Raw genomic sequence first — 25,442 nt, forward strand, 5'->3', positions numbered from 1 at the left:
ACCCAATAATCCATCCACAAGGGCTATTCCATTTCATCTCATTATGCACGGCTTCATCCCATGGCTTGGCCTGCCTTTGGGGCCTCACCTTAATAATCAAACCACCTCATTCGCTCTGGACTGGACTGGAAGAGGGTGAACTTTTACCCTGTCTACAGTCTGTGACCTTTTCCTTTTGACCTCAGCATCATGTGGGGTTCGGCAGGATCCGTCAGGTTGGAGCACTTACCAGAGGCAAGATTGTGATCCCCGTGTGCCAACGGGCCGTCGCCTGTCTGCTCCTGGCAAATCAGAAAATGGGACATACTTAATGGGAGTGGAGCATGCAAGCAGACACCCTCTCAAGAAAATCTGAGGCAAACTGAAGAGAGGCAGAAAGACAGTGTGCATGAGAGTGAGCACCTCACCTAAGAATAATCGAATGCTCGAGAGTTTGCAGCACAAGGCTGCCACCAGTGGTTGGAATCGGGCCAGCTTTCCTTCCTTTTTCCCCCTCTTCTCCTCGTCAAACTGCGAGTCGAGTCGTCAGTTGTGTTTCTGAGCATTCGTGCCCTGGCAATCCGAGAGGAGGTTGGGATTTTGTTAACAGGACCAAAGTGGTACTGCTAAAGGAGTTTTCTGAAAAAGGGGGAACCTGTTACCCCCTTGCATAGATCCGTCCTCTAGATTTCAACCCTGAATTCGCATGTGAGACTGAGTGAAGTGCGAAAGGTAGGCAGGTGCCTGCAACGAGAAGTAAAGCTTCCACTCATTACCGATAGCAGTTATACCACCAACCAGCATCACCCACAAGGATTCATTTTACATAAAGAGGGACAAGGGATTGTCCCCAAGGTGAAGAACTTTGCGCTTGGATGGAAGAGGTCTCGATTTTAAATGAATGAAATCAACAGCCTCCACAAGCTGGCAGCTGCCGCCCGGCTGCCAGCTGTGGATAGGGATCGCCTCCGCAGGACTTTCAGCTTTAAGACGCTGACCACTGTCAAGGCACGGATGCGGGCCAAGATGCCGTCATACCCTGACCTGGACCTACGTAACAAGCTCTCGCACCTCGCCTTCAAGTTTCGGTCAGGAGGCGTAGCCAACAATGGGATTGACACGTATCCAAACTCTCTGTCCTCTGATACGGCATCAGAGAGTATGGTGGAAAGCCTGTCAGATAGCCCCTCACAGTCACAATTGGAATCTGAATGTGAACAGGACAGTTGGCTCCCAGATCTATCATATTGGTATGTATCTCTTCAATTTCACCTCCCCGGCTCTCTATGAACTAAAGAACACTTCTCACAGTTGTTTTGAAAAAGACATTATGGTTTTCCAGTAGTGTGACCTGTCAGCATTTTGTTTTGCTAGGTAAAATTGTTCCTGTATGTATGAAAAGACTCCAGTGTCTTAGCACTCGGATGTCTTGGAGGTATTCCATTTGCTGTCATTGAAATGTTTCTTACACTGGCATGGATTACATTTTCATTGCCTACCATTGGTGAATATCACACATCATTAACATCATCATCGTCTCAAACCACTGTTACAAACTTTAGTATGTGGTGTGATATGACTCTAGGCTGAGTACCGGAAACCGGCAATGTTTGCATTAGGGCCCATATGTGTGTCACAAGTGAGATCCTCAATCCAGGTCATTAGAGAGCACACTCAAGTGAGTGTCTCTTTTAGACTGCATTACTAATTTCCAGCTCAAGATTTCCCCATGGCAAGCATGTTTGCCCTGTACTTTGATCAGTTTTTATACTCATAAATTCAAAATTACTGACCTGTTGACCACATAACCCATGTAATGAGTAAATTCCATCAAGTGCAATGGCAGTTTTTCAGTTCAGCCAAGCTCATCCAACCTTTTGCATTTAATTAAAACACATTAATAACAAATAGTCTTTCATAGCAATTCCATACTGTTACAGCATTTATCTCAAGTCTGTCTACCCAATCCCATTCTCTAATACCTTTCCTGAATTGCAGTATAGTGTATTGGCTATGTAGTGTATTGGCTAGATGAAACCATGAAATTGATAACAGTGACCTTGCTGTTATGTTTCCAAACCGTGTTATATTTAGGTCTTCCTGGATGAATCACGATACAGCAACGAGTAACAGAAAGGTTGTGCACGTTCACTACTTTCATTGATATTGGTGCAGTGCACATGTAGCTGAAGTATGACTGAAAAATTTAGTCAAGTTGAACAGACAAACAAACAATTAGGGTGTTTTAATGCAATTATTTGTGTGCCGTGTTTGAGAAAAACAGTTAAAGGGGAAGGCTAGTAACTGATCAGTGGGAATCAGTGGAAATGCTGGGAGATGATTGTTCCAATCCTTATGGGATTCATTCAAGAGTTCATTGTATATCTATTGTTGTGTGAAAATGATTTGCTTCAGAACGGTCTCATATTCAAGTAATGTGCATATTAATGCTCCGTCACTGACCAGGGACGCTAACCTTGAAGCATTAAACTGCACATTACTTGAATATGAGACCATTCTGAAGCAAATCATTTTCACACAACAATAGATATACAATGAACTCTTGAATGAATCCCATAAGGATTGGAACAATCATCTCCCAGTATTTCTACTGATTCCCACTGATCAGTTGCTAGCCTTCCCCTTTAACTTTATCCTACAAATTTCTTTCCATTTTTGTTTTTTGTAAAGTGCATTTCCACACCATATTCAGATTGGCCCTAATGAATACTTGTAAAATCAAGAAAGCAAACAAATTGCAAGCTTTGTTTTCAATAAAGATGTTTAAATATGGGATTTTAAGTTGAACACGTTTTCATTATACAGTATGTCCCAAAAAAAATTACAACGGGACCCTCCGCAATGATATCTTTAAAAATAGTGAATCAATGTACATACAAATTCAAGGTATGAAACTATAACTCATTGCCTACATCTTACAGAAAACCCCATTCGATTTGCTTCAGTGGTCAAAAAGAAATGAGGAATTTTGTAGAGTATGTCGGGAATCTCTTCTGTCCAAGTTCGGTCTATTATTCACACACAAGATCATCGAAATGCTAAACTCCGATTCATGACATGCTTTACAACAATCCACATTTCTCTGTGACCGCTTAACCAATTCGAATGAGGATTTCTGCAAAATAGAGCTAAAATGTTATATTTTAAGACCCTGAAGTAGCATTTAGAAAATAATCATATTGGGCGTTATCAATGCGAAAATCTGATTGTAATTTTTTGGGGGACATCTGCAGTAAGTCGCCCCCAAAATTACAATCAGATTTTCGAATTGATAACACCAAATATGATCAACCTGTCTAGGTTGTACTTCAGGGTCTTAGAATATAACATCTTAGCTCTATTTTGCAGAAAACCCCATTCAATTTGGTTAAGCGGTCACAGAGAAATGTAGATTGTTTTAAAGCGTGTCATGAGTCTGATTCTTCCAATTTTAGCAATTCAATGCTCTTGTGTGTGAATAATAGACAGAATTTGGACAAAAGAGATTCCCGACATCCTCCACAAAATTCCTCATTTCTCTTTGACCACTGAAGCAAATCGAATAGGGTTTTCGGTAAGATGTGGGCATTGAGTTATAGTTTCATACCCTGAATTTGTATTTAGATTGATTCACTATTTTTAAAGATATCATTGCGGAGGGCCACGTTGTAATTTTTTTTGGGACATACTGTATAGTGATATCTGTTGCTCATAACCACATACATGAAAGTCACTGCTATTGGTATCACCATTATATGAAAATTTAATAGTGATATCTGTTGCTCATAACCACATACATGAAAGTCACTGCTATTGGTATCACCATTATATGAAAACATGTAAAAACTCTATAATTCTGTCATTTTCTGAGTTTTGGTGTGATTTAATGGAACCTCTATACTATTTTGTGTGATTGATACCACTCAGTTTACTATTTAAGTGAACTTTAACGTAATGTAACATTGTACTTCAATGTTCCGGTGTTTGAGCAACTTACAAGGAACTGGGAAAAAAAAAATCTCCCCGAGACCATGTGTGTGAAATCCCCGAGACCATGTGTGTGAAAGAGTTTAACATTGTAATGAGTTTTGGGGGTTATGAACATTTTGGTTAAAGAAATATAAATCACCAGTTATTCCTCATTTCTACACAGACTACATGATGTGTTCAGCTTGAAAGAACATGAAAGAAAGTGTTCACGTCCCCCCCCCTTTTTTAATGAGGTACTTTTATTATTGTGTAGGGTTAATCATTAGTCTTTTTCCTCCAAGCAATGGTACTTTCATTTTGGTATATGATGTATTCAGAGCACACCTGGTTCCAAAGAGCAATTTGTTAGATATGGTCTACAGTGTATAATAGAATAAAAGAGTGATATTAGTATTATAACTTGCTCAGTTTATTTTATACTGGTCTATTCCTGGCATGGGTAAGGCAGTCACATCACATAAGGTATGTGGGAATCTAAAGAAGATGCCTCATATTTGGTGCGTGCAGACAGGCTACGAATCTATTCTAAACACTGTGGGTTTGAATGTTTGTTAGCATAAGGAGAACAATGCATCCCTCGTATCTCCTCCAGAAGATGGGGGACAAGGATGACCTCCGATACCGCCATGATGACACCCATCGTCACTTTCCCATTTATCAAAACGTTCTGAGAGGAGGCAGAAATATTTGAGGGGGGGGGGGTGATGTCGATGAGTTCTGTTGGGGCCCCAGATGGTTGGCTGGGTGTATTGCAGAGTGGGCAGACTCTGTTTGTTTCACATGGCAACCGGGGCAAAAGTTCAGGTTCAAGATCACGGTGGTTTTCGACCAGCTTCGGGCAATTGAACCTATGTGATGTATGTTTCACTCAAACTATGTTTTTTGGTTGTTTTTTTTTGTGTTTTGGGTTATTCTCTAATAGGGTGTGAATTAATTTAATAGCAGGACATAGACAGGTGCGGGGGATAGTAGCACAGCAACCAAAATATACACAGCATACACATACTTGTAGTTACATGGTGTGGCTTTAGAGTTCAGTTCAAAGCAGTTCATGACTGTATTCTGTAACTTAGGGATTTATGCATCAGTTGTTTTCTTCATGCATACTATTTGAAGCATCATTACCACGGTGATGTTCAAAAATGTTTTTACTCGGACTGCAAAAACAAGGTGTCATATCCATTGTTATCATTGCCACTCTAAGAGTCTTTTGGATCGTATATGGTTACTGTAAGCAAAGATAGGACATTGCTTTGAAAGGAGAGGTTTAATATTGTGCAGTTTCCAGACTGGCAATATGATGGGACTAGTGACTTTAATGTTTACTTCTGTGGAGAAGTTTAAGGTATTTCATTGTAGTTACTCTCGTGTTAGCTGCAATTTTGTTAATTACTGTTTTTTTTTGTTTTTTTTTTGTTTTTAAATCAAGGGAGCTCTTGAATTTTTAAGATCCTCTCTTTTTCTTTTCTTTGTTGTAAGGGAAACAAGGTGGTGATGGTGAAAAGTTGTCTGATTTCTGTGGCTTGTCAGGGGTATTGAAGGTTTGAAGGTACCGATGGGTTAGGGGAGATGGGCAGGATTTGGCCCCTAAAAATGTCCAGGGGTATTGATCGCTTGTTTTCCATAGTCTTAACTTATATGCTGGAATAATATGAAGTCCAAGGTCTGACATGTAGAGCCATTGATGGATGGCTGATGCTGATGCCTCAGCTGTGGTGGGGTGATAAGCCCACTTCTGACAGGTGCGCTCGGTCTGGCCTGGGAGGGAGGGAGGGAGGGAGGAAAGGAGGATGAGGAAATGGGATGGTGGGCATCCTCTTCTTTTTTTGGAGGGTTGGTGCTGGCCTGAGATCAAGACATGATCAGGGTTATTTCATTCTTCTGGTAAGAGAATCTGGACGTCCAGGGCAGCATATATCTAGCCCTATATTACTCCTGCGTATCTCTTTCTCTCTTGCCATATCTGTTTTGTTCATCATGTTCATTATAGGGCATACTGTAGCTTGCTTGCTTGGATCAGGAATTTGCTTGCGTGTACGTAGGTGTATACTTAGTTATGACCCAGAAAAAAAAAAAACAAACATAAATACAACTTTCCTATAAGTCAACCTCGCATAAGTTGAATAATTGCCTATAAGTCAAAGGTCTTTTCAGGTCATCTTCTCTTTGTATTCTATTGATTTTAATCCGTCATAAGGTCAAGTTTTCTCTAAGTCGAAGCTATTTCTTCAGTCCAAATAGATTTAACTTAGGCATGGTTGACTGCATAACTTTTTTTTTTTTGGGGGGGGGGATGGAGGGAATACAGATGTGTTGGAATTGATGCATTATTCCTTGGTAAGTCAGCATCTTTTTGATCTCTGCTTTCAGTGCCAAAAAGGGATTTATCATCAGAAAACTACAATGTTTACTCTGTAATCAAGTATGATGACTTAGTTGTACACAGTGCTAATCTTACAAGTCTTTTTGTTTGTATTGCAGTAGGTCATAGTGATTATAAACAAACATAATATTGATGAATGAGTATGGAATGTATTTGACTGCCCTAACCAAGATCTACAAGTATCCCGAATGAAATGTGACCAATATGGCATTTCTTGGGTTTCCCATGGTCAAACTACTGTAAAACGAGGAATATTCGCTTGCATTTTAATTTCGCGAATTTTGCGAGTGCCAAAATTCGCGAAATTAAAATGCACACAAAAGTTCTTGCCTGCACAATATGTATTGGATGCCATTGGCAATTTGTGAAAATTTTATGCTGCAAGAAAGCCTGTCAGCTCCAATTCGCGAATATATCGTGTTTTACAGTATTCCCCGAGAAACAAATATTCTTGCAGTCATCACCTGTGGTTTCTCAACACTTTAGGATTTAATACTAAGATACTGGAAAGACTAAAATAAATACACAAATCCAACTTCTTATAGCAAACACTTTGTAACTTCCTGCTTTAAGGAGAACCAATATATAAGGTTACTCATACTTACTGCGATCCAGTGTAAGCTGTGAGTGGGAGCATTCAACAAGCTCATCTTCCTGTAGTCCCTGGCGAGATGGTGCCCAGGAATTAGGAGACCCAAAATACCACGGTAATCAGCTCTGAAGGAAAACACAGTCGCTGTGTGTGTGTGTGTGTGTGTGCAGTTGGCGCTGAAACTACACGTACATGCTCTGCTCGTAAAGACTGTTGCATCTTTCGGCTTGTCTACCCCAAGAATAACTTCTGCTAGCTTTTGTAAAGGGCTCCTTGTGAAATGCACTTCTTTTAAAAGAACATATTAAATTCGTCTGCAGGTAAACAGGCTCATGTATTTTGTACCTCTGGGGTCCAAATTTGAGGCAGGTAAAGCTAGATGCGGTTTCTGTTTGGGTATTTTGAATGCACTATTGGGCCTCTGGAGGTAGGTTTTTGATGTGAAGTGCTCTGTGATCAGTTGTTTGAATGTTGATATAAAGCAAAACATAATGGACAGTTTTCAGAGTTGCTGACAGTTCGTGCTAGTTAACAAGCACTCACAGCTCTCGCTAGAATTTTTGGAACAATTATGAAATTGGCCGTTGTGAAATTGGGGATGCCAATGATGATTATGATAATGATTACAATAGTGATGATGATGATGGTATAGCTGATGATGATAAAAATGACGACTATGATCAAAAGATGATTATGATGTTGGGGATGAGAATGATGATTACAATGATGATGGTAGTAGTGAATATAGAAGAAGAAGAAGAAGATGATGACGATGAAAAGGAGGAGGAGGAGGAGGATGTTGATGATGATGATGATGATGATAAGGAGGAGGAGGAGGGGGATGAAAACGAGATTGGCTTCCAATCTAATCTTCATTTTAATGAATATGGGCCAGCTAGATATAGGTTGCAGTTGTTGTAGACGTTTTTGAAGATATTGCTCTTGACATTCATGAACAGTGATGATGATGACGATTATGATGTTGCATGCAATTTGCTGGCATGTCACAGACCATGACAATGTATGTCGATCACTTAGTCAGCATCCTCTTGTGGAGGAATAGTTACCGGCTGCTCCAGCCAAAGAGGATCTGAGTGGTAGCCAGCTCATCTCCCTGGAGACGGGAGGGCTGCTTCCGATGAAACCGCTGGGCCCAAGACTACTTTAGCTGCAAGCCAGTTCCCAGCCAGATTTAAGCATTTCTGAGATGATGTATGTTTTTGTAATGACTGCAATGTTAGGCCTGAAAAGTAAATTTGATAGTGAAAAAGAAGAGAGTGTAGGTATACCGCAGGAAGATGTAACTGTTTCCTCCATTTTTCAACGATATTTATAATTCATAAATATTCACGCAGCACAGCTGTTGAGGGATGGCTATGTGCCATTAAGTGCCTTCTCTGTACATACTGATGTGTTTATGCCCAAGGCTAAAATACTGTCAGAGTGTAGTATGAGGAAAAGTGAGTATGGTAATAAGCCTACTTAAGGGTTTTCCTTGTTGAAAGGTTGATAGCTTTTCCTCTTGATTGTTTTGGCTTGAGCAGACAGGGACTGAAAGTCATTCTTTTCCTCACATGATACAAATATCTTTGGGAGCATCCATTTGTAGTTAGCAGTGCCATGTATAATGGAAGCATTCCAGTCACCATGGAGAAGAGGAATGAAGTATTGCAGCATTGGAAGTAGCACTGTTGAAATTCTCCACTATCACAGAAGATTGTCCTGTGTGCTCCCAAGGAGGTGCTAGCTCATCTAGTACCTCCTTGGTGTACTGTGAGAGATAGGAGAGATACATTGATCATGGAAACTAACAAAAGAAGAGGCAAACCTTATAAATATCTTGCTAAGAATCCTACCGTAAAACACCCATTGAAAAAAAAAATGCATACACACACATTCACACACATTGATATGGCTGTTTGGGACCAAGGTGGTCAACAAATGTCAGTGTTTCAGAAATGGGATCACAAGTGTTATGATTAAGGGCATTTTTGTTTGTCCAAATCATCATAATGTTTGTGTGTAGATTGATACTGTTTATCACATAATTCCTGGAGACAAAACAAATATTTTGACTGTATATATATCTATATATCTATATATATATATATATATATATATATATATATATATATATATATATATATATATATATATATATATATATATAAATATACATATATATATATATATATATATATATATATATATATATATATATATATATATACATATATATGTGTATGTATATATATATATATATATATCCCTAGTTGGCACCTTAGGGAGACAACTGGTCATTAAGGAGACAATTTTCGTGTCTCCATTGCGTAAACTGCCATTGAACATGTATATAATAAATTTGCATATAAAACAAATGGAAATGTCTTCCAAATGAGCCATCTAGGAGTATATATATATATATATATATATATATGTATGTATATATATCTCTTCTTTTTTTTTTAAATCCCCTGTGGCGTATCATGTGCATCAGAATGAAGAAACTGCCTGTATTATATTGTTTTACACAGGCCCTACTAAGTAGTTTAGTCAGGTTCATGTTCTGCACTTTGAATATCCAAGTTTATAGTAGGTCTATGTTTTGGTAACTTTGAGAGACTTTCTAATTCAGAACCAACCTCCCTTACCCCCCCCCCCCCCCAATGCATGACTATTTCTATGCAGAGATATGAGTTTTGCCCCTTTAAAATTCCTTCACAGTTGGGTTAAGCAACAGCTCACTCTTATGAATGTCTTCCGGTATCACAATCAATCACATAGCTGGCATGCAGACATGTGAGGTCTTGAGGTCTTGAGGCCCCTCACCTGTCAGTTTGCAAGTCCAGAGACACAGATGAACAGGGCACGAGTTTAGGTTATATTGGTCCTGTTCACACACACCTAAAATTACAAGTTTCCAAAGTCAGTATACATGTGTAATGCAGTGTGAAAATCATTACTTCTTATGTGAAGGGACAAAAAAAAATGATAATAATCACTAAATCTCACTACAGACATGCAAATAATTTCTGTGTGTGAATGTGTGTGTTGTGTCATTCTGAAACTTGGCCTCTGACTCATTAGATGATGGACACAGAGAATGATGGTATATGAGAGTCAGGGGGGGGGGGAGGGGGGGGAGGGGGGGGAGGAGGTTAGGGATGGGTGAGATATCAAATGTTATGAAATATGGTTTAACCATCAGCCAATAAAGAGCCAGCCTCATAGGACTTACAAGTAACATTGGATGTCAAGCATTACTCTTTCTGCGACATGGCCATTGTGTCCGTGTCTTCTTGCATGAGGTTATTTGAGATGGACTATCTTCCATGTTGTTACCTTCTTACAAGTCAGTCACTCTTCTTCAATGGATTCGATATGATGGAGTCACCATTTTGTAACCATTGACAATTGTAGATGGCAATATGTACGTATCTTAACAATTTCCAAAATACTAAGACAGGGAAGGAAGTAGCCTGTAATCTAGGCAGAGGATGCAGCTATTGTCTTTGCTGTTACACAAAATGATGCGGCATGTCTGATACATGTCTGATGCGGCGAGACTATTGTCTTTGCCAAGTGATACGTTGGATGCGGTGAGATTACGAACAGTGGATGCGCATGAAGCATCCACCGCCTGTATCCACTCATCTTGCTTTAGTCGTTGTTTGCTTCTTATCGTCTTACGAAAAACTACCACTGGTTCATAGTGGATTTTAATAAATACGAAAAACTGCCACTGATTCATTATAGGCGGTGATAGGAAAACAACGACTATAAGGATGAGTGGATATAGGTGTTAGATGCGTAAGTTGTTCATTGTCTCACCGCATCAGAAATATAGCATGACAGGAAAGACAGTAGCTGCATCCTCCCACCTAGATTAAAGGCTAGTAAGGAAGTAGCTGCATCAAATCTGCCACTGCCATGGCGGCAATTGATGAGCACTCTTGCACGACTGCCTTTTGAATTTGATTTTTGTCACATACGAGTGAATACGGTAAGAATGATTGCCGTCTCCAAAAGGGAGACAGCAACAACCCCCACAGGCACAACATTGAGATGTTTAGTAGGGAATAATAGACCCAAGTTCATGGGTAGGCAAGCGGGTCAAACGGAGGTCGAGGCAGTTGTATAGTTCCAAATTTGCACATTCACCGGCCTGATTTGTTTGAGCGTCACGATGCCGTGAATGGCCCGTTCAGAAAAGTCGGTGTCTGTGTGGATGGACACGGTGTGTGAGCAGGGACAGTGTATTTGTCTACAGATCATCTCCAGAAAAAACAAGGAGGGGGTAAAAAACAAGATCATTTCACATGAAAGTGTGCATGTTTGCAAGAGGTTGTTGCCTCTTGTCACGTGTTGGTACATATGCAGGTCTGTTGAACGGTGGAGTATCCACATTAGCCCCCATGTGCTTCAGTTCGTATTAGCTTCAGGAGGTGTTTTGAATGTGAAAAACATTCAGTGTGAGTATAGTTCAATTTGGGGATGATTGGATTCGTGATCAGTGAGATAGAAAAAGAAAAAGAACAATGCAATGGCATGCAGCTTGGAGAATGAAATAGATGTTGTTGAAAATCTCTCTGTACACCCTATGCAAAATCATTCCACGGTTTAAAAAAAAAAGAGAAAAATTAATATGATAGGAATGGCTTGAATGTGAAGGATAGATATGGAAATGGGAAGCAAAATGAATGTAGGTTGTTTACATGACAGTAATTCCTCCAAGTACCATGGGAGTGGGAGGAGGATGATAGAAGTCTAATTAGGAGAGACATAAACCACACAATTGCCCGAGACTACAGACTACAAGACAAGGTACACTTCCAGCATACGAAGATTTTCTTGTTCGTCTTAATTGCATTCTGAATTTGCCTTTGTAATCACATCTAATGTTGAGACTATTCAGACGCTGAAGTAGCCCAGCAACTGACGACAGACAGCAAACAGCATTCCACTTGTGTCACAAACTCTATAATTTGTCAGTCAAACATGCAGCTCTCTGAATGTGTAAGTAATTGCATATTTGAACCATATATGTCAAATAATACAAAAAAGAGCGTACTGTTCAAAATGTTATTCAGCAAAAGTAAGTGAAAGTCAAGCTAAGCTCAGATAGAGTGCAAACAGGCACCCAGATTCGAACAAAACTCAACTGGAAAACATTTTCCTGACAGCAATATACCAAACACGGTTTGAGAAATATGCTCGGGTGAAACAAGATTTATGTTTGCTGTTAGACTTGCAAAGGTAACTCGCTAAGCATGGGACACGTTTCTAAAAATATTTACCAAGCAAAGTTCTTTTTGCCCCATGTGAAAAGAGCTCAAGGTGAAAAAGTTCAGCAATAAAGGAGAGTACAAAGATGATGAGATCAACGCAGTATCCGCTAACATTGGCGCCCACTCTTTCTGTCTACTTAATCGGCTTTTTGTGTGAAAGCAGCATCCATCAGTAGCTAAAACTTCTCCCTCTTCCCAATTCTCAGGCATCGCTATTTGTCATAGCAGGGAGCTTTCCCACCTCGCTGGTTGTAGGCTACATAGTACCTCAAGCTGCTCATAGTGTCCTTACTCCTTGGTTTGAGAAGTGACAAGCGATGGCATTCTGCGGTTATTTCTTGAGAAATGGAGGTTGGTTTGAAAGGTCAATTCGTCATGATCTACATCCAGAATCGGCCATGGAATAGTCTGCCTTTAGGCTTTATACACAGTGGCATTCTATCTCATGCGTGTAAAGTTACGTCACCACATTTGCAACGTACAATTTGTGGAGATTTGCAAGAAAGTGAGCTCACTTTGGCCAGTAAAAACTGATTTTAGAATATCGCAGGTGCCAATAATGCAGAATGCTACTCCCCATTTGTCGACAGCTACACACACACACAGTGTATACCCAAACTGGGTTTTAGGAAAGTATGGACAGGATATTTGTGTAGCATGGTATGATTTCATGTGAGACTGTACGGGAGACTTGAGGTGTCCAACGGGCAGATGTCGCATAAATACTCTCAATATACATATCATAAGCCTACATATGAGATCTGACTGCCATAAAGTCAAAGGCAGCTGGGCAAAGTTCAAATACAACTGAAGCAATATAATACATCAAAGTGCAACAATTTTACTACACGTCCAGGTGCTTGTAGTCATACGAGGCAGTATTTTCTAATAAAGGCAGTTTTATAGTGCCTGGATGGTGTTTCACATGACACTTTAACATCATTCCTTTGTGTACTATAAAAAAAAAGGGGGGGGGGAGGGTCACAGGGTACCCATCAATCAAATTTGACATATAGTCATATATAATATCATGAAATTCTTCACTTAAAAGAAATAATAAAACACACACACAGAAAAAAAAGAAGGAATAAAATATCATGTAAGGGGTCATGACAATTTTTCAGGATATTGTACCTTGTGTGCATGAAAAGGAGTTTGTCTACAAAGTATGTGATATATTTTATAAACCAGGGCCCCGTTTTATCAAAAGATATAATTGACTTTAAATTTTCTTACCGCACAAGCTGCCATAAACTTAAAATCGAAATCAACTATATAATCAATTATAACTCTTCATAAAACAGGGCCCAGATAAATGTTAATGCTGTCTGGATGGCAGCTTTTTTTTATCATTATTATTTCATTTTTTATTTCTTTGTTATAGAAACATTCAATTCATAATTTAATCTACAGCCATTCATTTAGGCCCTACATGATGATATGTTATGCAGGGCTGCACACTAACCCACTTTTTCTACTAGTCCGACCTGTCTGTTGGACCGGTTTTTTCACATTTTACTGGTCCATTTCTGAAAAAGTTACTGGTCCGACTGTGATTTTTACTGGTCAGGGACCCAGGGACCGTTGGACCAGTGCCAGTGTTATGTCAATAGGATCAATATAAGGGAGACTGGTCATGAATTTCACATTCTTTGTATTCCCTAATTGAGAATTTAAGGTTTATGAACACTTCTCTTCTTTGTGTGGATAAATGTTTCACAAATGGAGGACCATCTGTCTGACGTGACATTTTCTATCCTCATAAATGTATTTTTCCCCACAATTTAGTTTCTTTTAAATGTAATGAAATTTATGAACTATATACTGTATACAAGTCATATGTATTTGTGGAAAAGTGTGCACCAAACCTCAAGATATGCCCATTGTACTTATTTCAATATATTTGTTATTATAAATATCACCACTATTGGGTAAACAGTTTTCAGCAGGTTTTTGTTTGTTTGTTGTTGTTGTTTTTTGGCTATATTTGATGGCTGTTACATTTTTCATATTTTTTTAAATCTCTTCCTACATATTTGTCATACTTGACAGAGATTTTACAATTAGTTTGTATTTCATTCACACATTGATTTATTAGCAGACTAGCCAGAAATCAGTACAAGAGAGATGAGCTATTAACAAATCTGTGCAAAACGGATTCATTGTTGTCCTTTGCTCGGGTCATTCTGGCACATTCAGTGCGTGGTTGTTAGGAGCACATGTGGAGTTTATCTGCACTGCTGTCTGTGTTTGTATATATGCCTGTCAATATGCCGTGTACTTGTTATCACCACAGTAGGTCCTGATTGAGACATCTCAAGATAAAAACAGGGAGGAGATGTAGGCCCTATTTGTTTGGAAATGATCAAATGTTTGACTGCAAAGTGCTTTAAGGCATCCCATGTCTTTCTTTCTGTTCACATGGATTTTGGGGAGCAAAGAAATTCATTGTTATTGTTATGTTTTCATTGCTACGCTACACAGTTTTCTGTGACTTCACTGCTTTACTAGGAGTAGGCCTACTTCACATGCAGTCCAAAATACATCTATTTTCATGGGTTGATGCACGATGCTACAGGTTGTTATATTTGTTTCCCTGATAGTAATTGTTCACTGAATATAGCCGACCAGGAATTTTGGACCATAATCGAATGTGAATCAGTTGTCAATTCCCACTGCTGGGTCCACGTGGCAATGGGCACTTGTTTTCTGTCCTAAACCAATTTCCCACTGCTAATAACCTGAGACTTTCGCTTTCTGTCCGGGAAGGAAGTGGGTATTTGTTGAGTCTCTCGTCGCATCTGTCATTATTACCATTTTTTCTTTGGGGGGGGGGGAGGGGGAGGGGGTGGTGGAGTTGGCATTCAGTAAAGAAGGATAGTCTTCCTGGTGAGCGTGTAAAACCAGGAAGTGCCGAAAATAATGGCTACAAATATTTCTAGTATTTCAAAGTTAATTTCAGGGACGACAACAAGTGGGGCATTATTTGTGATGTAAAAGCAAACTGTTACTGGTTTTTAGAAAATGCAAATTGTACCATTATTGTTCTGCCAGTGAAATGGTAATGGGCCTACTGCTTATTCCTGGAAAGTTATTGGTTTACTTGTTTTTCTGTTATTTGGAAGAGTAGGGAGATGCATACATTTTTACTTGTTGGATGTTTGTGATGCGCAGTTAGTAGTCATAAAAAGGCTTAGATCCAAAGGTAGGGGAAAAGAAAAGCTATGTATACCATGTTCATATCAAAAGACATTTCATATTGTCTTATCTAGTAGTTTTATGCGACCATTGCTACCAATATGTCAGTCTTATTCTCATTTTCCATCTTGTAAACCTTTAGATGTATATGCACTCCCCCAGAATGATATAAAAGTTAGTTTAATAGTAGATTTAATTGCAGGATTCTGACTGGATTAGATAGAAATGATGAATAAATATATTGTACCAATTGAAGATTCACTATTGTTAACCTACTTTTATACCACTAATTTTCTACATATTCCAGGAAAAACCTTATTCCCTTTTTGTACCCAATCATGTTTGCATGAAATAGTGAAGAAATTGGATAGAGGATGTATGAGGTCACACATCCCTGCATCCAGGTTCTAAGAGCCCAAAATAGCTCCCCGGATCCCAAATAATCGCACAACAGGGGGGAATGGTTACCCAAAATGTGTGCAATTTAGCAGATTATTCAAGATGACACTAACGCGCCAGAAAATAGCAGCAGAGACGAAGTCGGATGTAGTTGAAAACGCTTCTGTGCACCTTTGTCAGGAGTGATCTCGATCTACGGCAGCAGCGAGGAAGGCTGGTCATTGGGGAGCATGAAGAAATGTCATGCACCCGCTGCCAGACTGTCCCTACCCCTGAACCTCCCCACCTGTCACTGATATGCCCAGAGCAGTTGACGGCATATTTTTCTCTCATCTCTCTTCTTAAAACCATCATGACTAAAGCATTGTATAGCAATATGGATTTCGGCCTTGAGCTGCTAAGCAGTATAAGTCAAGACTCCTCTCCCCCCCCCCCCCCCCTCCCACTGTTTTTTGTTTGTTTGTTTGTTTGTTTTTTGTTTTTGTCGTAATACCTTCAATAAGACAGTGTAGTTCTGTAACATAAGTGTAAGACATGATAGGTTACCCAAGAGTTTGCCACCTAATCTCTCCTTAGGGTTTTTCATGGTGGGGGTTCCATTTTGCAACTTCCTTTCATTACTCTTGATCTCACTGATGCCACATGAGTAGTACATGGATATCCATGACATTCCTGGGAATTTGATGAACACTCTCATTTGCAGAACACCAGTACCGTACAATCATACTCTTGATCGAGTTTGCCGTACAATGAACTGCCCATAATTGGCAGAAGAGAGTTAGAAGAGTACAGATTCAAGGACAGTGTCTGTGATTCCCCTTGGTTGACATCCAACAAAATAAGATAGAAAAAACAAACAAACTCACAATCATTTTCAGAGCAGCCACAAGATATTTTCTAGCCCTCTTTACAGGTACAACTGGGATTAAAACAAACAAAGAAAGAGTGAATCACGTACAAGCCTCCCAATGGGGCATTGTGACTGGCTGATAGCCAAGTCATGAATTGTATCAACTTGTATGTAATCAATCTCAAGTTTAGCTTGTACCTCAGGTTGTTGTACTGGTGAGGGCTATAGGCAAGTTTTGTTAGTTAGTTAGTTTGTTTGTTTGTTTATTTACCTATTTTCTTTAGTCACCTTACTGAGTGTATGTAAAAAGGTATAGGGCCTATTTCTTAGTATTAAAAATATAGTGTGTTAAGATAATGAAAGATAATGTGCATGTCATCATCTACTGTATCATTAAAATGATTGCCAAGTGAATATATAGGGATTTTTCCTTTAAATTCTAGTATAGGAATCCTGAATCCATGATACCACATAAGATGTAGACATTTTGATGTGACGGTTTTTACACACTTCAGGCAAAGTGATACCAAAGAGGTGCTGGACTCGCTAAGAAGTATCTCCTTAGTGATACCAGCAATATGACAACAGCATGACATTTCCCACTTGTACAATATTTTTATCCTATAAATCTCACACAGATATCGTACATGTTTGGGTTTCACACTGTAGACTGAAGCCAAGGGAACATTATCCCCATCCCCCTTTCTCTCCCCACTGTAATCCCATGAGAGAGGTTTAGTGGATAGACAAGGATTAGAGCCGTAGCGCAGTCAGATGTCACTGATGTCATTCATGTCGGAAGATGGATGAATACACTTGCAGGTGAATGGATAATTTGAAGAAGTTTATCGATGCCTGCCATTGCCGTGGGGCTATCTCAGCCCTCAAACTTTAATGTCTGTTTTGTTTTGTTGTTTTTTTTTTTTTTGCGTCTTGCAGTTCGCAGAGCAGCAAGGCTCCGGTCAAGATCGTGGATGAGTCGGAGGACGAGGAGGAAGAGGAGCAGCGGGAGGAAGGAGAGGAGCAGGGTGTCTACGGCTCCGACGACGACGAGCAGGAAGACCCAGCCGACTACTGCAAAGGTAATTGATCTCCTGTATGGAGCGGGATGCAGGGATCCACATGCTCATGTGGAAAAGCATGGCAAACGACCAGTTGAGGAAGCTCATCCGTTTGTTCCCCCTTGAGTTGACTTCCTTCATCTCATCCTGTCAGTTCAGTCTGTATTGGCGACATCTTTCACCAATTAATCAGTCCATCTGAGAAGTGTCCGTGAAAATGGTTTCAAATATTATTTTGACACTGTTTTAAGGTGTTGTTTACCATTGGGAGCAGTAATTAAAAAAAATATTCAAGTTATCACATTTGATGCATATGTGTAGCTCAGTTGTATCACAAAACATCCCACCATATAAAAATTTTGTAATAAAGCCTAAAATATATAAAGATATCACTATTTTTCTCAATGAACCATAACTGTTGATGGTTTATTCTGGAAACAATTTTATTGTAACTATTGTTCGTATTTTGTATATTTGACAATACTTCAATTGATTATAGTCATAAAGTTTTGACATTGGTTGTTTGTATCCCTATTAAACTAACATGTTAGAACTATTTTGAAGCACTAAAGTTGGGTTTTTGTTTCATCTGTAAATGGTAAATTATGCTTTCAAGTTTGAATTATAGCTTTTACTGGATGAAGCGGTTATACCCTGGTAGAGGTGTGTATGTGATGTTTTATGACAAACATATGTGTAAAGAAATCATGACAAGTGCAACTCATGCATATATTGTGTGACGCGTAGTGTAAATTTCTATTTTGTCAGGAGCATGATGATGTGTGGGAAAAGATCAAATTCTTGCGAGTGCTTTACCTCCTTGCTGTCAACGGTCTGTCAAGTGCATTTCACATGACCTCGCATAAACATCCGACAATGTTGTCCCTCGAGCCTGCTGAGTTTGAGGTTGAGATGCGAACCAAATGTGATTTGTCTGAGGGGTTTTGCACGTAACACAAGTTTGTGAAGAGAGATGGAAATGTAGCGACAGTATGAGAGTGGGGGTGGGGGGGGGGGGGGAACAGAGTTTGAAGAAAAATACTACAAACCAGATCTCCAGGTGATGGAGAAGAAGGGAGCGGGATAACATTAGCCTCTCTTCCAGACGGTTGGCTTATCTTCTTCAGTAACCTGTACAATTTAATCAGAGTAAGTAGTTCCTCTGATCATGCTCCGATACCCGACATTTATAGGGTTGAGTGCTGTTAGTCTTCATTCCAGACTTAAGCAATGTATGTCTAAAGTGAACACTTGTTATGGGTTAGGAGCAATGTATGTCTAAAGTGAACACTTGTTATGGGTTAGGAAAAAGAAACACACTGGCTGGAATCCAGGCTAGGTTAGAAAGGTAGACACACTTTGAGAGAAGTGATGGTATGTGATGTGCCTAGACAGATGTAGGTAAGTCACATGGGGGAGCACGCCCCCCTTGTGACATCATGTGCTCACCACCCCCCCCCTATCCTTTTTCTCCATCATCCCAAGTTTTACCCATCCAAAATTCCTGCTAACTACTAATCCCAAGCGGGCATGAAACTATTTTGTCTGTCTCCCTGCTCTGCTTCCATGCTTTACAGATACCCACTGGATGGGAAAATTAGATGTTAAACTTAAATCTTTTAGGACAGCTCCTCCTGTAGTTCCCCTCTGCAGGCAGCATTGGAAAGGAACAGGCAGTGACTGCTGTGCACCTGGCAAGTCCGCTTGAAATATGCCATCCTTGGTGCAGGCTGGCACTCCTCACTACCCTGCTCCACCCAAGATCACATCAATATTTATGCACTCCAACTTTAATATTTAAAGTAAAAATATAAGATGCATGTTGAAAGTCATGTTTCAGCAGCGCAAAAAGTCCAGGACATTGTATAATTGCATCTGAAAAAATGAAAGCAGGGTAAATCAAAACATATAGGGGCCTACTGTACCCCTATTTAGCAGCATTACAAAAGTCTTGTGGTCTCATTTACAAGACAGTACATGTTTGATTTATTTTGCTGATTTGCTATTTTGCCACATATTGCTTTGTCTCATGGATACAATTTTTTTATATCAACCAATGCACATTTAAAAGTGATGGCAGTATTTCTTGGAAAGTGCTGCACGAGAGAATCTGCTGTAACCACACTATCATACTTGAAGATATTGCAGGGGCGGATCCAGGAATTCCATGAAGGGAAGGCGCCTTGACAAAATTAAAGGGGACGCATGCACCCCCATTTTTTCTTTTTATTTCTCTTGCTTTAACAAAAAAAAAAATAAAGAGGGGGCACGTGCCCCGTGTGCCCCCTTTGGATCCGCAACTGTATTGCTTTTGTTTATAGCAAATTTGTCTTTGTTGTGGTTTACCAAAAATGACTTTGTCTGACAAAGCAGGACTTGCTGTCGTCACACATACTTTACCTTTAAAAGTTGCCTTGCGTTTGGCAAGGGAACATTGGGGAAAAAAAAAAAATGTGATCAACCGTAAACATCCTGGAACACCACCTAAAGCTGGCATGGGACCAACCTCTGCCTAGACATTGCTATTTCACCTTTGTATGACCCTCCAAAAATGCATGACCTCCCCAAAAAGTCATGACCACAAAAAATGAAAGAAATCTGAGAGAGAGAGAAAAAAAAAATGAGTATGTGTGTGATACCAGAATGGGAGAATTGTGTCACATAATTTCAAGGATTTTTTTCTCCCCAATAGTCTCTTTTTCTCTCTCAATCTTTGTTTGTCTGCCACGCGCGAGTGATACATGTACATTATGTCAACAACAAAAAAACAAAAGCAAAAATACAATCAGATTTTCGCATTGATAACGTCCAATATGATTAAACTGTCTGAATGCTATTTCAGGGTATGAAAATATAACATCTTACCTGTATCTTGCGGAAAACCTCATCCAATTTGTCATGCGTCTGATTCTTCCAAGTTTAGCACTTGAAAAGGATAATAATAATGATATTAATACATTACATTTGTAATGCGCTTAATACAATGTTTCTAAGCGCAAAGGGATGCTCTGGGAACTGCATAATGTGTGAACACAATGTACAGAACTTGAAGGGAAAGGATTCCTGACATGCTCTTCAAAGAACCTCATTTGTCTTTTACCACTGAAGCAAATCGGATATGGTTTTCTGTAAGATGTGAGGATGAAGTTATAGTTTCGTATGCTAACATTGTATTTGGATTGATTCACTGTTTTTAAAGTTATCATTGCAGAGGGTCTCATTGTATTTTTTTTTCCCTTTGGGACATGCACATGCGGTAGTAGTCTTTCAGAAGATAAAGGGGAGAACTGAATCGCTGGAGGTATGATATTCACTGGAGTTTGGTGAATAAATTGTAGAAGATACATAGCATTAAAAGAACAAGAATATGTGCCTCATTTCATCTTTAGAATACAGTTGAACCTCTCATATCCGGACAAGTCGGGACCGGGGCTCATCCGGATAAGGGATTTGGCCGGATACGGGAGACTCAATGCTTTATACATGTACATATACATACACATGTACTGATGTAGCCCATTGTAGTGCTACATGTAGTAATGTGTATACTGCAACCTTTTCATTGTTACATTTGGGGATGTTTCGGGATGTTGAAATGTCTGAAGGTAAGCAATTTGGAAGGAAATTTGATGCAATGTATGTTAATCATATTGGAAGTAATATGTAATTCATGTGTGTTTGGGTAGGAGTTCTCAAGGAGTTGGGAATCCCCCTTTCTTCCCGTAATTATTTTTAAAAAAAAAATCACGGCGAGATTGCGTCCGGATAATAGAGAGATCCGGATAAAGGGAGGCCGGATAATAGAGGTTCAACTGTATCTAGAAAAAATTCTTCAAGTTGAGCACAAAATTTGTGAAAATGTCCTCACTGAGAAATAGTCCAAACTCGCAGCGAGTGATGATGTAGAAGTACAGCTGGTGGTAACATTCAGGAATAAGAATAATCTAGATTGAAGTAGGTAGTAATGACTGGCTGTTAGGGCTTCCTGTGGAAACTTCAGATGGATGGATGTAATTGGAGTATGGTGATAGCTCAGGTGTGTGTTGATTGTACCCTAGTAGAAGGGAAAGGGGGTGGTGACGAAGCCATTCTATCCATCATCAGCTACCTTCAACTTTGCTATTCAGGCACCCAGGTTCAGGTTTAGGATACTGTGGAGGAAATGAATGTAGCCCAATGTTTCTCAAACCATTGAAAAATGAAAGAAAAAGAATCCCGGTTCCTTCTTTAGAGAGGGAAAAAAAATTGCCCACATGTCTCATCGGGGCTTTGAAAGAAAATTTTAGATACATTTGTTTTGTTTTGTTTTTTGGCAATGACATTGCACTCATTCTTCCCCACCAAGTAGCTGGATATATCTTAAATTGATATTGTCCAACAAGAGCAGAAGTGCCACATTGTACACAGCCTTTTTATTACTTCAGTTTGCAAACAAAACGTGAAAGTGTGTAATGGTGTCAATTGTTTTGCATTGGAAAAAAAAATATAATAGAGACATATTTCAACATCTAATGCAAGCATACATGGAAACATGAAGGTTATATCCTTGGTAAGTGGCATCAAGGGAATGAAAGACATAATGTGAGAATATTGAATCCTAACACTACAAATTCAACCTGAAAACAAATGAGCATGGATTGACCTGCAAAAATGATAAAGAATTATTAATAGTAAAAACAAAAGATGTGGTTGCATTGATAATGCGCCAAGGCATCTAAAGGGGGGGGGGGGGGGGGTCATCCAAACAAACAGTCAAAGTCAGCTGGGATGAATCCAATGGAGGTTGTACTTCTGCAACCATGTCACAAAATATGTGCAAATGACCTTGAAGATGTTGCGCTACATAGAGGAAGACACTGCACTTAGTCCAAGAGCTTGATTCAACAATAGAGGACATATAATACATAGATGTCCTCTTCGTCTCTAAGTAACTCCATGTCAACACAAGTTTTTTGCTGTTGTTTCTTACCTCCTCTGAGATGAGAAGGAACATGGATGTAAAGTGGATCTCAGAAGGCTCAAGCTGTGTGCGGGGATTTGCTATTTATATTGCAGACAAAACCGAGAACAATGCGTGCCCTGCCACGGCCATGTATTATGCATAAATCGAATGACGTGCGACGCAATCGCGGAAACGTAAACGATGCGTCCCGATGGTCAATTTAACGGTGATCTTGTCTGCTTCCATCCGGGATTTAAAATGGGATTCGCAGATTTTTCCCCCTTACGCGTAGCAGGAGCCACTCTTCCGACCCATTTGGGTTGATAATACCTAAAGTGAATTTGCTCCCCACTGGCTGGCGTGGATGTGGCAGCAAGTTTTAGTGTTTTGTTTTGTTGTTGTTAATTTCATTTCCAGCAACTCAATAAATCGCATTGCGCAACTCAAAACTGCAGAAATTCCAGAATGTGTTCACAAATTTTCATCAGCTGCTTCTACAATTTTGTTGTTGTGGATGTTGTAAGAATTTTGTTAGTCCATCAGTGGTTGCATTTATATACCAGTGAAACTCAAATTATTTGCTGCCACCCAGTTTTAAAGCCAATCTTCACATTTGAAATTAGGACTTGTATCCTTGGTATTGTAACCTCTTTTTTTTTTTTTTTTTTAAGAACCCTTTATTATGGCATCACATTGCAATCGAACCAGTGCCATATCAGCTTTCCAGTTGCTTAGTAGTCATCTCTCTTCTTTCCCTTGTTCATTCACTACACACACAGTTATCATTTGACATTGAGATTATTGACAATGCATGGGTAATCTCTTTTCCTAGTCTAAAGTGCTTCTCATTTATTGTGTGTGGAATGAACATGTGGTGTTATGTTAAATCTGTAATGGTCTTGCTGGAATTACTGGTAGTAAAGTTGGTCTTTTTCTCCCGAGACATGAACTTACATGACATTAGGCAAATTTACTTTTACAGAAGGGACAAGAATTTTGACTCTCCCTTCATTGTTCAGCAATGGTGTATCAATCAGCAATTCATGGTGAAGTGCACTCTTTTAAGCTTGATGTAAATGTATAATTGTAACATTGCATGACAGCAGATCAGCACCATTCAATGTCTACCAATTTTTTTTTTATTATTATTATTTTTTTTCAAAAATTGTCTCCATGGTAGCTGCATATTTTATGTTAACCCGTTGAGGACGAGTTCCGAGTATACTCGGGCAGGGGTCTATGGGAAATGGGTGTTGCAGCAAAAGCAGTCTGTCCTTAATGGGTTAAGGGGACAGAGATTTCACCCATCGAACGTGGGGGTTCCTTCAATACACATCCCTGCGGTTCCTACGTAGCTCTCCACCCGAGTTTACCGCTCGAAATCATGGCAATGACTCACGGACGCTGGGGTAGGATGTTTTAGGATGGGGGACTAACATGCTCCTAGTGCCGTAACCACATTGTGTGCTGAACATTTGACAGTATCCGCTGTGCCCTTCCGCTGAAAATGTTCCCTGCCAGTAAATGTCAGCCATTGCCGGCATTCATATTCCAAGCCAGGAGAAGGGGGGAAAAAAATGTAATAAAATCATTTTCAACCACAATGAATTGTTGGGGAGAACTTGGCATCCGATTCCTTGTGAGAGCGTGGTTTCCATGGCGATTCTATGGAAGATCAACCCTCCCTGCTTTGGTTCATGGCTAATTGAATTAGGGCATATTGGTTCATTGTAGATGTAAGTGCAGTGCCTTCTTGAAGTCCAGGGTAAAATGAACACTGGGAGCGTTCACACATACCCAATAAGAAGCGAGGGACAAGCGGGCCCAGTTGTCTGACCATCCTCCAAACTCTACCATTTGTACAGTTTGTCTTGAATGACCATGCTTTGGTGTAGGTGTAGGTGTAGGTGTAGGTGTAGGTGTAGGTTTTGTTTTTTTGTTTTTTTTTCTAGTGTGATTGAACTGGATTTCGATCATAATATTTACATTACCACATTCAAATTTGGGTGTTTTTTTTTATATGTTTTATTAATTTCAACCATTGGCATACAAACTTAAATCATTTCTAATTATGGTATATTGGTAAATCAAGAGCGCACTTGAGATCATGAAGGCTCAGAACTGATGTGGGTTCTTGTGTCAGCTACGTAGAAGCTGCACACTTGAAGAAAGCGAGATTTATTTTTCCCCTGTCTGACTGCATGTGTTGATGTGAGAACGGTGTTCTTGAAGGTCTGAACTCCACTTCAAATGAGTTTCTGTTTCTTTCCTGTTTTTTTTTTTGTTGTTGACTGCATATACATAAAAATTCATAAAGCAAGGTTTAGATTTTTGTTCAAACAACCTGTGTTTGGTGTGTGTCTGAACTCATCATGTACTGCGTGACCTGTCTTGCGGAGTGTAAATTTGGTGCTCAAAACCTCAGGGGAAGTGTTACTTGCCATGACTTCTTTGAGCTCCCATAAACTTTACTCGAGCAAATTCAAGTCTGCAACACTAGGCGATATATCACCAATCTCTATAGTCCAACAAATCAACTAGTCAAACAAATGGATTTCAGTGTTTGTATTATTGATTATTTCTGTGTGCAATGTGAAATTCTTTGTTGACTAGAGTAATATAATTCAAAATCATCTTTTGGTAATGTATATATGAAAATTTTCTGCTATCTAGGGGTAGCATCATAATTCTTTTTTTGAAGCTGTAGTAAATCTCTTGTGAAAAAAGCTTCAGTGATACCCCTTGAAAATATCTGTATTT

At 39.5% G+C, this 25,442-nt stretch overlaps 1 protein-coding gene across 1 annotated transcript in view; it reads left to right on the forward strand.

Moving 5' to 3' along the window:
* The first annotated feature begins 876 nt into the window (after nt 1-876).
* Nucleotides 877-25,442, forward strand: part of LOC140242242 (SRSF protein kinase 3-like) — a 54,553-nt gene continuing 29,987 nt past the window's right edge. The window contains exons 1-2 of the mRNA XM_072321990.1: nt 877-1,229; nt 17,619-17,761. Coding sequence (XP_072178091.1) covers nt 877-1,229; nt 17,619-17,761 — 496 coding nt within the window. The remainder of the gene's footprint in view (nt 1,230-17,618; nt 17,762-25,442) is intronic.

The sequence above is a fragment of the Diadema setosum genome, chromosome 2 (genome assembly GCF_964275005.1).
Source record: "Diadema setosum chromosome 2, eeDiaSeto1, whole genome shotgun sequence".
Classification (NCBI taxonomy): domain Eukaryota; kingdom Metazoa; phylum Echinodermata; class Echinoidea; order Diadematoida; family Diadematidae; genus Diadema; species Diadema setosum.